Below are 15435 nucleotides of genomic sequence, written 5' to 3'. Positions count from 1 at the left end.
TGAATATTCACGTTGTCAACGGGCCGGGCCGCCCCAGCCCGAGGCCGGGCTCCAGGCTGCCCACGGGTCACGGGCCAATTTTACACTATTATCAATGTTAATGTTAATATGTCAATGTGAATATTCACGTTGTCAACAGGTCGGGCCGGGCCCGCCCTGGGTAGCGGGCGGGCTTCGGGTCACCTATGGGCCACGGGCCAATTTTACACTCCTATCAATGTGAATGTTAATATATCAATGTGAATATTTACATTGTCAACGGGCGCGGGCTGGGCCGGGCTCGCTCCGGGCCGCCCACGGGCTTCGGGCCGCCTATGGGACGCGAGTCAATTTTACACTCTTATCAATGTGAATGTTAACATGTCAATGTGAATATTCACATTGTCAACAGCCCGGGCCGGGTCCGCCCCGGGCCGCCCACAGGCCGTGGGCTAGTTTCGGGCAGTCACGGGGCGCGGGTTAATTTATACTCTTATCAATATGAATGTTAACATGTCAATGTGAATATTCATATTATCAACGGGTCGAGCCGGGCCCGCCTAGGGTAGCCCACGAGCCGCGGGCGGGTTTCGGGCCGGCCACAGGCCGTGGGCTAATTTTACACTCCTATCAATATGAATGTTAACATGTCAATGTGAATATTCACATTGTCAACGGGCCGGGCCCGGGCCCGGGCCCAAGCTTCGGGCTGCCCACGGGTCACGGGCTAATTTTACACTCTTATCAATGTTAATGTTAATACGTCAATGTGAATATTTACATTATGAACGGGCCGGCCCCGAACGGCGGGCTGGCTTCGGGCCGCCCATGGGCCACAGGCCAATTTTACACTCCTATCAATGTGAATGTTAACTTGTCAATGTGAATATTCACATTATCAATGGGCCGACCCGGGTCTATTTTTTTGGCCTGTGGGCCGGCTCGGCCCGACTCGAATTTTTCCCGGCACCCACGAGGATCGACATGGGCCGGGCCCCTACACATTGACGACCTGAACATTCACATTGACAGTGTAAACATTCACATTAGGGGTATTTTGGTAATTATGTCAACCATAGGGCTTATTGAAATATAAGAAAATAATGTGAACTAAATAGAATATAAGTAGATGAAAAGGATATTTTGATCTTCTTATCTCAAATTGAACCTAATGGAATAATAAAAAAGAATATGAATTAAATGGAATAAAGTTCTTAAAAAATGAATTTATCAAAAAAGTTTCTGTTTAAAAAAGGGGGCTTAATAAATAAAAATAAATAAATTAAAAGCCACTTTGGGCGTTGATTCCCGAATCGAATCCTCTTCACGGCGAAGGAAGCATTTTCTTGAGCATCGACGGCGAAAGACCCTCCTACCCGCCTTAAACCGCGTCAATTACATTTCTCTTTCTTTAAGACTTCTCTCCTTCCTCTCTCTCTCTCTCTCTCTCTCTCTGCACTCTATTGTCCATCATCACCACCGCCCACCTCAGAGCACCGACGATCGCCACCGCCGGTTTCAGTCTCCTCCTTCCGCTCCCGATCTCACTTCTCTTTCCACTGTTACGCGATCTCTCACCAGGTCTGTCTCTCTCTCTCTCTCTCTCTCTCTCTCTCTCTCTCTTCGTTGTTGTTTATTCGAAATTTCTATTATATATATATATATATATATATGGTAGAGCCTTGATCTTAGATGCTCGTAGATTGTCAATATGATGTTCTTTTTCAGGCAGGACGGATTGTGTTCTACCCTGTGATTGCATTTTCCCCTATTATTATTAATTAATAAGAGTGTTAATGGTCTTGAATCTCGATCCAGGCGAAACTAAGGATTTTTTTTTTTTTTTCTCTATAAATTTTGGTTCAACTGTTGAGATCTAGAAGCCTTGGATGTAAGTTAAAGACCATTTCTTTAACTACAGTCATGATTTTAGTGTCAGATTACCCTTGGTATAAGAATTTTTTATTGCTACAATCTACAAGATTCCAGACCCATTCTAGATTCTCTGCAAATTTTGTTTGTTTGTTAGTGTTGTTGTTTGTCTTTTTTTCATTTTGTAATCTATAACAACTCCAAAAACAGAGCTCTATATAAAGAGTTTTAAGTGTGTATCGTGGGTTTGCGGAGGAAAATTGAAGATAAATTACGTATAAGTTTTCGGTGAGGGAGGAATGATGGGGTTGCAACGGGGAAGGGGATGGTGGTGGGTGAGGGAGGAAGGAGAGGGGGAGGGAGGAGGAGGGGGCTTTAGCTGGTGGTGGTGGTGGGCGTGAAGTGCTGGCAAACAGTGGTGGTCTCATTGTTGGTAGTGATCGGTTGGTGATGGTAGTTGCAGTGTGGGTGTGGGTTTTGGTGTTTAGTGGCAGTGATCAGTGATAGTTGGTGGTGGTGCTGCTGGTGGTCAAAGGGAATGAGCAAGGGAGGAAGGGAGAGGTGGTCGAGAGAGACAAAAGAGAAAAAAAAATAACTTCATTCCCCCCCCCCCCCCTCCCTCTGATTCCCTGAAGTGATTGCTATTTTATAATGAACTTCGTTTATAATAATCTCCATTCAAAACTAGTCTAGAATTTTGGTATTTGTATTTCTTGCTTGCTAGTTTAGATTTTGATGTCACCTGTAGAAAATGGATCTATTTCTTGTGCTTACTTGGACCTGACCCACAGGTAATGGCTGGAGAGTCCGACAAGGCCCAGGACACTGGAAAAAGCTTGGATGTCCCTGCTACTGAAAAGAAAGATAGTGTGACCGTTGTAAAGAAGAAGCAGAGAGGAGTAATATCTCGAATTTGGAATAGACTCTTTAGACTACATGGTGATGATTTTGAGAAGAGGCTGCAAAACATTTCCAAAGAGGAAGCTGCTGTTGTTGCTAAAATGAAGAAGAGATCTCAGAGTTGGAGAAGGATGATCAGGCATCTGATAATATTCTCTGTGGTTTTCGAGGTAACATGTGTTTTCCTTTTTGTTTCTGTAAATAGGGACAACAGCTGTGTTTTCTCTTAGTTAATCCTTCTGTGCATCAGAAGGAGTAACAGATGGATGTCTATTGTCTATTTCCATTTTACTTGGAGAAATTAGACTTATCTGGTTGGGGTACGTTTCATCTGGTGCTTGTTCAAACCTAGAACCAACCAAAACAAGGTTGCTTGTAAGGGCAAGCTTCAAATTTGAAAATTTGAGTTTGCCTGGTTAATGACAAATTATTGTTTGGTCATTGTCACTGTCTAGAGGCAAGGAAAAGTTAAAACAAAAATGATATGCAAGTTAAAATATATAAGGTTACGTATTTATATTTAATTTGTTATTTAGGGTTGAGGCTATCTATTTATTACTAGGGCTTTCATAGAATGTGAACAACTTATAAAATTATAATGGACTGCATTAGATCGAAGGGTTGATATCACATCTTTAACAAATTAGGCAAAATTGAAAAATGCACGTGTCTCTTTGCGCTTCACACACCTTGAGCACCTCAACCGCACTTCATTAAAGTCGTCTCGCTTCAGGGGTATTGAGGCGCCTCAACTGTGCCTCGGTGCGCCTTGTGCCTTTGTTAACACTAGGTTTAACTACCTTGCCCTAAGCTGTGATTTAGGCCAAGTTTGGCTATCCTAAATAAGTACACACTTTTTATCTTTTTATCTTTTTTCCATCACATCATCTCTCTACTTTTCTGCACATCTTTTCGTAAAAAGACGAAAAGTACACTTATTTAGGTCATCCCAAACAACCCCTTATTATGATTCTCTATACTTTGCTTAGACACCTTAACAATATTAGCCCTTGTTTCCTTAGCATCGCCATGTTGGCCGAAATGATTATTTTCTACATTCATATAAAAGAGGTGAAGGGAGAGTTAGTTAAAAGATTATAATTGATTAAGGGAAGGGAAATGTTACCCAAAAAAAAAAAAAAACAAACTGAGGACCAAAATTCCATTCAATAAGAAAAGAGAAAAATTAAAAACCAAAATTACACGTCACATATCTCTCCAATCTTTGATCCAATTTTTTTTTTCTCTCCAGTCTTTACAAATAAAAAATTAAAGAATCCCTCGAAAGGAGATAAGGTTGAAGCCCGAAAATAAGAACAAATTCTATTTTATAAAGCTGTTATTTGTCAAACTTACTCTCGAAAATGGCTCTTCTCTTCTCCTTTCTCTTCTCTTTCACCATAGCCGAAGCTTCCACCATGGCCAAAGACCACCAGTGCCGTCGGCGATCTACGCCACCGTTGTCGACACCTTCTTCACAAGATGTCACTCTGTTCATGTCTCCACCATGACATTATACGTCTACATGCTGATTAAACACAGAGGCGACCCAGCTTAAGCTTTTTTGAGACATCTAAAAAGGCCACCTAAGGAGAAAAATCCAAGCGAGTTTTTTTTACAATGAAAATTATTTTCTGAACATAGAACTCCGCAAAAACAGGAATAAGAGAATTACGAGAGATTTCCGGGGTGATGGGTTACTGACCTGGGATGGTTTCGGTGGAGGCGGAGATGGATCCGTGACGTCAGATCCTTTTCCTTAGTGGTCACTCGTTCGAGTTTGAAGAGGCGGTAGTAGATGAAAGGGGACATCGACGTTTAGCGATTGTGGAGAGGGGGCAAGGATTGCGACAGGAAGTGGTGTTGGTCGGCTTTGAAGCCCGATGGGTAGGCACGAAGTTGCGGATGGCTTCAAGAAGTCCAAAGAGTCAATCGTTCGTGGGCCATTTGGAGGGAGACGACGGAGTGTGGCAGTTTGGATGCGAGGAGAGGGCAATAAGGGTACTTCATTTCAGATTGTGGTTACGGCAGTTGGCAAACGGACGTAGGTTTTTCTTTCCATCTTTGAGTTCGGTGACGGCTGGGAAGGAGTGGCGTTGGTGGTAGAGGGGTTTACCCGAGGGGATGACTGGGTGTCCCGGATGGGTGTTGTGAAGAGGACGGTGGTGGATCAAAGGGGGGTCACGGTGGCAGTGGGGGTCTCAAGTCCCAAAGATGGTAGAGGTGAGGTGATACAAGCAGTGGCAGAGGAGGGATGGTTTGATTTGTTGGGAAGGGCCTTGGTGGGTAGAGTAGGTGAGGTGGGGTTGAAGGGGGTTGGTTTTGCTGCTATGACGGAATGGGTAGATCTGTGGTGGCAGCGGTTGGGGAAGGTGGAGATTCGACCAGTTGGGGGTTAAGACTTCCGCTTTGTGTTCTCCTCACAACAACACGCTGAGAATGTGCTCCGGCGACAGTGGGTCATTGACGGCCATGATCTACACTTGAGCTGGTGGTCACCAACAGTTCTCTGTGCTTCTGGGCACTTGGCTTCGCTGGAGGAGTATGTGTGGGTGAGGGTGATAGGTTTACCCATCCACCTTCACGGGATGGCGACTTACAGGGCCATCGGGGAGAGGTGTGGTGGCTTTGTGGAGGTTGACGAGCTCTTGGCGGACCTAGGTATTGTCCAAGTGTGAGTCCGACAGGGCGGCAACATCCCATCTAGGGTTTTGTTACTTTGGGAGTCGTAGCAGTACATGATCTCGCTATGGCTGGAAGTTGGGCCGACAGTTGAAGCTTTGCGGTCGGAGATGGGGTAGTTAGAGGGTTTTCGGATGAAGCGGGGTAATCATGTTTGGCTACGTGATGAACAGCGCGATATACGGACTGGAGGATTTGGGCGATCTCAATCCCGATTTGGGAGGGAGATGCCAGGAATAGGGCTTCGGGATAAATCTTGGCCATTAAGTAAAGAAGTCGGTCCCAGGTTTGTTAAGAGGAGTCCAGTGGGTGGTGGTCCAAACTTTTTGGGCCGTGGGGGTGAGAATGGGCCTAATTATCCATGGGCCAACTTAATAGAGTAGTGTTGAGGGATGGCAAGGGTTGTGTGGGTTTGGAGTTGGCCTAAAGTTTTTTAAACCCACGATTGAGGCAGCCAGTCGTGGATCGCCCAAGGAGGACATCAGGTCAACATGTCAACCCGCTTATAGACCGGGTATTTGGGACATTGCGAGTTGGTTTCGGGTCGCAAGGACAACACGTTAGTACTGAGGCAATTCCGACAGGAGGGAGGGGGTCGCGAGCTTCTCCAGAGGCTTCCCCAGAGGGTGTCTCTTTCGCGGTCGCCTTTGGGTCAGGGGCAGTCCATGTCGAAGGCTGTGACTCCATCAGCCGAGTGTTTTCATAGGGAAGAAACAGCAAGTTTACGGATTTGCAGCGGTATTGGGGTTGCGTGTAGGACTGACAGGGCTGATATGGGGGATGGCCTGGCGATGGTGGTGCGACCAGTAGGTGTGAACGTTAGGCATTCTGGGTCGCCATATACGGCTCACACTTCGGAGGATGAATTAGAGGTGGAGTTTCAGCAGGATCAATTACCCACGACGAATGAGGTATCTGATTGGGTGTTGTCTCGTATACAAGAGGTTAGTCAACTTTTGGGTGTTTCTTTTGAGGGACATGAGGGTGATGCTCTGAAATTGTTTTCCGCTATTGAGGCATCATGGAAACAGAGTAATTTGGGAGATTCAAACTTACAGATGGTTGGCCAGAAGGACAAAAGGGCTCGGGAACTACGGAGATTGGAGTGTTCCATAAATTATGATCGAAACATGAAGGGGAGTGATCGGAGGTTCAGAAAGGAGAATGGGGATCAACTTTTGTTACCATGCGTTTGAAAATTTTGATTTGGAATGTGCGGGGCTTAAATGACAGAGGGAAAAGGACAGTGGTTAAATCCTTATTGAAGAGTGCCAAGGCGGATGTGGTGTGTCTTCAAGAGACCAAAATGGTGTCCCTGGAATGGGGGTAGTGCGGGAGTTGTGGGGTGAGAGGCATGTAGATTGGGCTTTTCAACCAGCATTAGGGGTGGTTGGTGGTGTTCTCATGTGCTGGGACAATGGGGTGGTGGTGAAGGAGAGGGAAGAGATAGGGGGTTTTATTTGTCTTGTTTGTTTCAATGTGTGGAGGATGGTTTTCGGTGGGTGTTCACTAAAGTGTATGGGCCGGTGAGAGGGGGTGAGAGGGCTGCTTTTTGGGAGGAATTGCAGGTTGTTGCTTTTCGATGGGGGTTGCCTTGGTGTGTTGGGGGTGACTTTAATGTGGTACAGAGACCAGAGGAAAAGTTTGGTGGGAGCCAGATGACGGGGTCTATGCGGGTTTTTTCTACGTTTGTTGATACATTGGAGTTGATTGATCTGCCGATGCAGGGTGGGGACTTTACTTGGTCTGGAGGCCGGGCTATGTCTCGGATTGATCGATTTCTAGTTTCTGGGGATTGGGAGGAGCACTTTTCTCAGTCAATTCAATTGAGGTTGCAGCATCCGATCCTTGATCATTGGCCAGTGCTGTTGGATAGTGGGGGTGTTTGGGGGCTCTGTCGCCTTTTCGGTTCGAGAATATGTGGTTACAAGGAAAGGGGTTCCTAGAGATGGTGGGTGGATGGTGGAGGAGTTATAGGGTGGTTGGGGTGTCGAGTTGTAGATTGGCCCAGAAATTGAAACTCCTTAAGGCTGATCTGAAGAGATGGAATGTAGAGGTGTTTCGTAATGTGAAGGTTCAGAAGGCGAATAATTTAGCAGTCCTACATGGGCTAGATGAGAAGGAAACTGAGGGGAGTTTCTCTGTGGCGGATGTGATTTGCCGAGTGGGGGCTTGGAAGGAGTATGCACACGTGGCTAGAATGGAGGAGATCAGTTATCGGCAGAAATCCAAATGTTTATGGCTGAAAGATGGGGACCATAATACCAAATTTTTTTATTGGATGGCAAATGCTCATCGATGGGCAAATCAGATAGGGAAAGAACGAGTGAATGGTGTGCTGTTCTCTTTAGAAGGGGAGGTTAAGGCTGGTATAGTGAGTTTTTATCAGCATCTTTTTCGGGATGAGGGGGAGGTGTGGCGGCCAACGTTGGATGGCGTTGGTTTTGATACTATATCATAGGTGGATGGCTTGGTGCTGGAGAGTCCATTTACTGAGGAGGAGGTGTTGGGTGTGTTGAGTATGCCTAGTGATAAGGCGCTAGGGCCAAATGGTTTTTCTATTGCTTTCTTGCAGCATTGTTGGGAGGTGGTGAAAGGGGAGGTGATGGCTACGTTTGAGCAATTTTATCACACGGGACAGTTTGAGAAGATTTTCAATGCCATATTCCTAGTTTGATCCCTAAGAAGGGGGGGGGGGGGGGAGGGGAGGATATTCGAGATTTTCAGCCGATTAGTCTGTTAGGCAGCGTTTATAAGTTATTGGCTGAAGTCCTGGCTAATCGACTTCGGACGGTTTTGGAGGGGATGGTGTCGGAGTCGCAGAATACTTTTGTGGGTGGATTCTGGATGTTGTGCTGGTGGCCAATAAGTGTGTGGATTCACGGCTTTGTCAAAAGAAAGGGGGTATCATTTGCAAACTGGATATTGAGAAGGCATATGATAATGTAAATTGAAAGTTTTTGTTGTATCTGTTGGAGAGAATGGGCTTTGGGGAAAGATAGAGGTCTTGGATGCAGTTTTATATCTCCACTGTGCGGTTGTCGATCTTGGTGAATGGGACGCCAGCGGGTTTCTTTTCGACTTGGAGAGGTTTGTGGCAAGGTGATCCTTTGTCTACTTTATTGTTCGTTCTAGTTATGGAGGCCATGAGTCGTCATATTTCCAGAGCGGTCCAAGGAGGATTGTTATCAGGGTTTGAGGTGGGGAGCGGGTCTGCGGCTTTGCTAGTTTCTCATATTTTCTATGCTGATGATGCGTTGATTTTCTGTGAGGCAGATGTGGATTAGATTGGCTATCTGCGATGTGTGTTATTGTGTTTTGAGGCAGTGTCAGGGCTTCGGGTTAACTTGGCAAAGTCAGAATTGATTCTGGTGGGCAAGATGGAGAATGTTCCAGTGTTGGCGGCTGTTTTGGGGTGCAAGGTGACCATGTTGCCAGTTTCCTATTTAGGTCTTCCGTTGGGGGCTTCTTTTAAGGAGACTAAGGTATGGAATGGGGTGGTGGATCGTGTTCAACGGCGTTTGGCGCGGTGGAAGCGTCAGTACTTGTCCAAAGGAGGGCGGATCACTTTGATCAAAAGTGTCCTTTCCAGTATTCCAACGTATTTCATGTCTGTGCATGTAATTCCTGCAGGGGTGGCTACGAGGTTGGAGAAGTTACAGAGGGATTTCTTGTGGGATGGCGAATGGGAGGGCTTTCATTATCATTTGGTGTCTTGGGAGAGGATTTGTTCTCCAAAGGAGAGGTGGGGCCTGGGGGGGCGGAGGTTGGTGGTGTTTAATCGTGCTCTTTTGGGGAAGTAGTTGTGGCGGTTTGCGATGGAAAGGGAGCGCTTGTGGAGGAGGTTGGTGGTGGCCAAGTATGGGATGGGGTGTTCAAATAGGGTGCGCCAATCCCAAGGGTGTAGTCTGTGGAAGGGGATTTGGTTAGGGAGGACAGCCCTTTGGGAAAGGGTTCAATTCAAAGTGGGGGTGGGGGATCACGTTCGCTTTTAGGTAGATAGGTGGTGTGGCGAGTTGTCTCTGACGGCCATGTTTCCATTGATTTTTGCTATTACAGTTGATGTGGAGGAGTTGGTTGCTTCGGTTCGAGTGCGGCTTCGTTGTAATGTGCAAGATTGGGAGTTGGACCAATTGGTGGGTTTGTTGTATAAGCTTCGGTTTGGAGGGGATGGCGAGGATACTTTATTATGGGTGGGTTTGAGGGCTAAAGGGTTTTTTCGGTATCGTCGTTTTATAGGCTGCTTGAGGGGGGTGGAGTTGGGGTGTTTCCTTGGAAGACCATTTGGGTGGTGGGATCATCGTCCAAGGTTGCTTTCTTTGTTTGGACAGCTGCTTTGAACCGTATTCTGACTACTGATAACTTAATTTGGCGGCGCCACGTGTTAATTGGTGCTGTATGTGTTGTAGGGATGTGGAGATGGTGGATCATTTGCTAGTTCATTGCCCGTTTGTGTCTCGGCTTTAAAATTTGATTGTTGTTTTATTTGGTCTGGTTTGGGTGCAGCCGGGGTCTGTGCTAGGGTTCTTCATAGTTGGGGTGGGGCTAGGGTAGGCAAGAGGTGTCAGAAGGCTTAGGTACTTGCTTCTCATTGTTTGTTTTGGATGATTTGGTTGGAGCTTAATAGGCAGGTTTTTCAGGATTCGAGCCATTCAACTCTTTGGTTAGAAAGTAGGTTACTCTTGGTCATGTATAGTTGGGTGAAGGGTTTGGTGGATCCCGATGTTTTGAATTTTGTAGAAGATTTGTTTAGTTAGTTTTGTGTCTGGTGTGGGGTGTTGGTTTTGCTCTTGTATTTTTTGCATCGCCTTGATGCTTTCTTAATAAAGTTTGATTATTTATCAGAAAAAAAAAAACTTACTCTCGAAAATTCCTGTATTTCTTTCCAACCAAATCACCTAAAAAATAACACAAATTACACAATCCCAAAGCACTCGATCCTTCTTGTTAAAACCAGAACCCCTATAGTCAATTAAGACCATCTGAACACAAGCAAAAGGTGCCACCTGATAAATTCCCACCATCTGAAATAGTTTGTATTATAAAGTCGTAACAAATGATACATGCTCTCATTTTTCCTACCCATAACATGCCTCTATAGAAGTAGATGACAATTATGCCTCTTTTGAAACATGTCATTTCTTATGAACCATAAACCATGCAAGTACTTTAACTTTTAAAGGCACAATTGCATTGCAAATCATCTTGGAGAGTTAGAAGGTGATGTATTTGGATTATCAACAATCTTATCAAAGATTGACTTGCAATAGAATGCTCTCGAAGAATGAAAAAGACCACAAACTTCTATTAATAACCTGAGGTCATAAGGAAACATCATCAGAGATGGACAATAAAGAGGCCCAATTATTTATTCTTACTGTCATTGAGGTGCCTTGAGGATTCAAAATATGCAAGAGAAAATGTCAATTTACATGATCATACGCTTTCTTTGTGTTAAGCTCGCAAATGATGCTTTGGAGCCCACACCTACAAGCATAGCATCAAGAATTTGCCCCCTTCCCACAAAGGGATTTTGACAGCCAGAAATGGCCCAGTTTAGTACTCTCAATCTCCAAGCCAAAGTCTTATCTATCGAAATGTAGATGCAACTCACCAAACCAATGGGCTGAAAATCCATCAATTCCGTGCCCACCCATAGGAGTCAAAGCTATATAATAGAGGCATTAGGACACCACCCATTGTTAGTAGACTAGGGGCACGAGGTGAGAAGTCCTTGTTGAATGTTGAAATTCTATCATTGCGTTTTTAGTGCATTGTTGATTGATTATGGCATTTTCTACTTATGCAGTCCCTTCTCTAGTTACTTACAGGCTTAGTTTTAAGATAGTTTTCATTGTCAGATTATTGCAGTGGGTTATGCTATCATGACAACAAGGTCGGTAGATTTGAACTGGAAAATGAGGGCGTTTCGGGTTTTGCCAATGTTTCTTTTGCCTGCACTATCTTCTGTTACTTACTCGGCACTTGTAAGCTTCACAAGGATGTGTAAGTATCTTAAAACTCTCTCACACTTTTATATTGCCTGACATTATTGATTTTGCATTTATTACTTTGTGAAGTTATTTTTATTTTCATATTCATTTTAATACTTGGACTGATGGTTTCCTTCGGTGTGGCCCCAATTTCTTTTTATTTTATTTTGGTACATTAGAGGGGGAGGGGGAGGGGGAGGGGAAGTTGAACGTTGACCCTCCTAGTGAGAATTTTATATTGCCCTAAGGCCTTTATTACAGTTTCATTATTGATTTTCTGTTTACTATTTTGTTTAGTTGTTTTTCTTCTTACTTTTTACTACTGGGACTGTTGATTTCCCTTCTGATTTGGGTGTTTGTCTGTATTCTATGTTTTGGGTTTTGTTTTGTTGCTTTGGGTGCAGTAAATATAGCATGTTGAATCCTTTGAGTTTTGAGTTGTATTCTTTGAATCCTTATTTGCTTAAAAGATCTTCCTAAGCTATGTTTGAATTATTTGGTTCAGCTATGTCTTGAAACATAGAATGATCAAGGAATGAGATGAGAAGCCAAAAAATATGTTGTGTGAGATGGCTAGTTGCATTAAAATTGTAGCGAACAATATCTTTGGAGAATTTAAGGGGAATCATCATTTTTTCTTCCCCTCCTTCAGATTTAAGTAAGAATACGGCTTTCAAGTTTGAAAAAAAGCAAATTGCTCAAAAATGCCAATGTAGCTCACCTAAGTAACTAGGACCAAGGCTTGTTGAGTCAAAAAAAGAAAAAAGAAAAAAGAAAGAGCTTATTTATTATCTTAATGTAATCACAAAATTTGGTGCTGATTTTAGTATGTATAAAGACACATATTCATAGATTTACACAGGATCCTGCATTCTGTGTATTGGTTAATACAACAGGCCTTTGAGGTTAACCACTGCTTATGATAACTCAAGTTTTGCCTAGAAAGAAGGATCTTATGTGGTGTAGTTATTTGATGATCCTTTTAATGCAAATCTTAATAATTGTGTGTTTTCCTTTGTATTTTCTATTTCAGGAGACAAGGTAAAACTTGCCCCACCCTGTTATCTTTAAATTTACTATGTATGTGTACATTTTATTCTTCTTGTTGTAAGGGGAATAATTTCCATGCAGAAAATGTTCTTGATTAATTTTTTTGGCAAATTACCAACACCCCCCTCGAGGTTTGACAAAAATACGGATTCCCTCCTGAAGTTTGGAAAATTACAAATTGCCCCCTGAGGTTTATATTTGCATAACAAATGAGGGAGCAATTTGTTATGCAAAATATAAACCTTAGGGGACAATTTGTTATGCAAATATAAACCTCAGGGGACGGGATGTAATTTCTCAAACCTTAGGGAATCTGTATTTTAATCAAACCTCGAGAAGGGTGTTGGTAATTTACCCTAATTTTTTTTAGGTTTTCTTTTCTACTTTAAATCCTAAAAGATGCTTACTTATACATCTGCATATTGATGCATTTCGTTCAGTGTTTGATATGTTGTGCTTCTGATGATTTGGTGGAATAGCATCCTGACTAGAAATAGTTCTTCTCATTTATTCATGTTTACTGACATGATCTCATAGGTGACCGCAAGGACCAGAAAACCTTGGAAAGGCTTCGGACCGAAAGGCAAGCAAAGATTGATGAGCTTAAAGAAAAGACAAATTACTACAGTACACAGCAGCTGATTCAGGTGATATGACCAAGTAGTTTTTTTTATTCTTCCTTTGTCATAATCTGCTACTACATGATGGATCTCTTTTTGTGGAGCTTTATTTGTACTATTTCAAAATGTGATTGCATGGGGTAATTTTCAATTGGACAAGGTTTAATATCATGTTGGGTTCTGTTTGCTCTCTCTCTCTCTCTATATATATATTAATAAATGAAATAAATGAGGCAGTACTGAATGAATATTATAATTAAGGATGAGTTACAAATCTTACCGTCGTTTTTAATTATTTTCTATTCTAAAATTCTAGAAATTTTACGTGAAAGAGTTGCTGAAAAGTGAGGATTAGGATGAGATTATGACATTACTTTAAAAATACAAGGAAAAAAACTACTATATTTTTCTGGGTCTAACAGTCTCTGGAAATGAAGAGTTTATATATTCAGTAGGAAAAATAATTGGTATATTATTATGGAGCCTATTTTATATTTCTATGTTAATGTCTTATCAGGCATAAAATCTATACTTTTACAGTTGAGCTGATTGACCTTTTTCTGTATCTAGTGTAACAATTTCCTGCAAATAAAATATTTCGATACCTGAAACTGCTTTGCCTGCTGACTACAAAATTTTAAATGCAGAGGTATGACCCTGACCCAGCAGCAAAGGCTGCTGCTGCAACTGTCCTTGCATCCAAGCTGGGTGCAGATTCTGGCTTAAAGTTGTATGTGGGAGATGAGTCTAATCTCAACCCCACAGCAAAGAGCAACGATGTCGAATTAGTCCAATCTAGTGGGCTCCGAAATCGGAAACAGTTACATACAAGATCCAGTAGCGCAGGGAGCACTGTGTCACAACACTCTAATGAAGAATTGCTCCATAATACAGCAGGGATTGAGGGTGCTGATACTTCTAACTGTAATCAGCTGGTTGTTGAACATCATCAACCAGGATCAACCACACATGACGGAGGATGGATTGCTCGGATTGCAGCATTGCTGGTGGGTGAGGATCCAACACAGTCCTATGCACTTATATGTGGCAACTGCCATATGCACAATGGTGAGTGGTCTGTGGTGCCCATCCTTCAATTTAAATGAAAGAAAAAAAGATAGACACCAGTTGTTTGATGTAGCACTGCTTATAACTTATTAGGCAGAAAAAGTTTAAATAAGCTGAAAAAAGCGAACTATCTAAAGTTGGGGGAGGTGTTTCTTTTGGTTTCTACTTTTTTTATTATCAGCGTTTAGTTTTACAATAAGCTGCACCAAATAGGCCCTCAGTTTGGTTTCTTGCAAAATATGGTGAAATGATCAGAAGTAATTTTGTCCTCTTGTTTTGTGCAGGGCTTGCAAGGCAGGAGGATTTCCCTTACATTACTTACTATTGCCCACACTGCAATGCCCTGAATAGGTCAAAACAGCAAGAAGGTGTTCCCAATTCGGACTCCCCTCGTATTGTATCTTCAGTAATGGCAAGCAATGTTAACCCCATAAGGACTGTTAGTGGTACGATGAGTGACGGGACACCTGTAAGTAGTAGTCCACTTGCATCTGTTGTGGAAACCATGGAAGTGAGTGAAACGGTTGTGTCTGCAAATGTGGATCCAGTTAGTTGAAGGCGGTCACAGATGGGTTGGGTTTTTCTTTGTGGGCAAGAGCTTTTTGAGTGCTGGGACTATAACGGGCTTGATTGTCGTTTGGTTGTGTAATGTTAGATTTCCTCAAGGAGGAACTTGTGCTTGATGAATTACACATATAGATCATGTGGCATGGTTGCAACCCTCGTCTGTTTTGGGTTTATGCCACTTAGGTTACTGTGAATCGGTCAAGTTGATTTCGCTCAATACATGTGTGTTGTGGTTCTGAAAGTAAATACAAGGAGGAATTTGTTGCCAAAATGAGATCAATACGAAAACAAATGTAAGTTTACTTTTAGCAACAATGTTTTGAACTTTCAACTGCGTTGTGGGATCGTTTTTTCCTGTTTTGGAGATTGGAATGGTATTTATGAATTTGTTCATTTGAAGGCCATATACATTGCTTGTGAAATCACTCGTCTTTTATTAACGATCCCAATGAAGTTTGCAAGTGCATTTATCCTTTTCTTGATGAGCTTCTGTGAATTGAGTTCTTACCAATAATCAAATAGCAATTTGATAGGAAGGGTAAACATTATGTGAGTGTGCTCAGGATATTTTGGAATAGTTGGATTTTTCAAGCAAGAAGGAAAAATTACTTAATTCATTTACATGGCTGGCTATTTTTATTTTTTTCAAGGATAAATTACAAATGCACTTTTTGAGATTTGATTAAAATATGAATCGCTTCTAA

At 42.8% G+C, this 15435-nt stretch overlaps 1 protein-coding gene across 1 annotated transcript; it reads left to right on the top strand.

Moving 5' to 3' along the window:
• Positions 1-1258: 1258 nt before the first annotated feature.
• LOC114309293 (uncharacterized protein At2g24330) lies at positions 1259-15135 on the top strand. Its single transcript, XM_028255002.2, has 6 exons — positions 1259-1560; positions 2643-2921; positions 11295-11439; positions 13014-13123; positions 13744-14164; positions 14449-15135. The coding sequence occupies exons 2-6, from the start codon at positions 2646-2648 to the stop codon at positions 14718-14720; spliced, it is 1224 nt and encodes a 407-aa protein (XP_028110803.1). The 5' UTR covers positions 1259-1560; positions 2643-2645; the 3' UTR covers positions 14721-15135.
• Positions 15136-15435: the final 300 nt, after the last annotated feature.

Source organism: Camellia sinensis, chromosome 9 (genome assembly GCF_055761805.1).
Source record: "Camellia sinensis isolate YWXY chromosome 9, ASM5576180v1, whole genome shotgun sequence".
Taxonomy (NCBI): domain Eukaryota; kingdom Viridiplantae; phylum Streptophyta; class Magnoliopsida; order Ericales; family Theaceae; genus Camellia; species Camellia sinensis.
This window is presented reverse-complemented; position numbering and strand designations above follow the sequence as displayed.

What these genes read in the sequence shown, in the direction of transcription:
- LOC114309293 (XM_028255002.2), top strand. Translation starts at nt 2,646, where the DNA reads ATGGCTGGAGAGTCCGACAAGGCCCAGGACACTGGAAAAAGCTTGGAT. An exon ending in TATTCTCTGTGGTTTTCGAG is followed by an intron (nt 2,922 to 11,294) that starts GTAACATGTGTT and finishes TTTCATTGTCAG; the next exon opens with ATTATTGCAGTGGGTTATGC. An exon ending in TGTAAGCTTCACAAGGATGT is followed by an intron (nt 11,440 to 13,013) that starts GTAAGTATCTTA and finishes ATGATCTCATAG; the next exon opens with GTGACCGCAAGGACCAGAAA.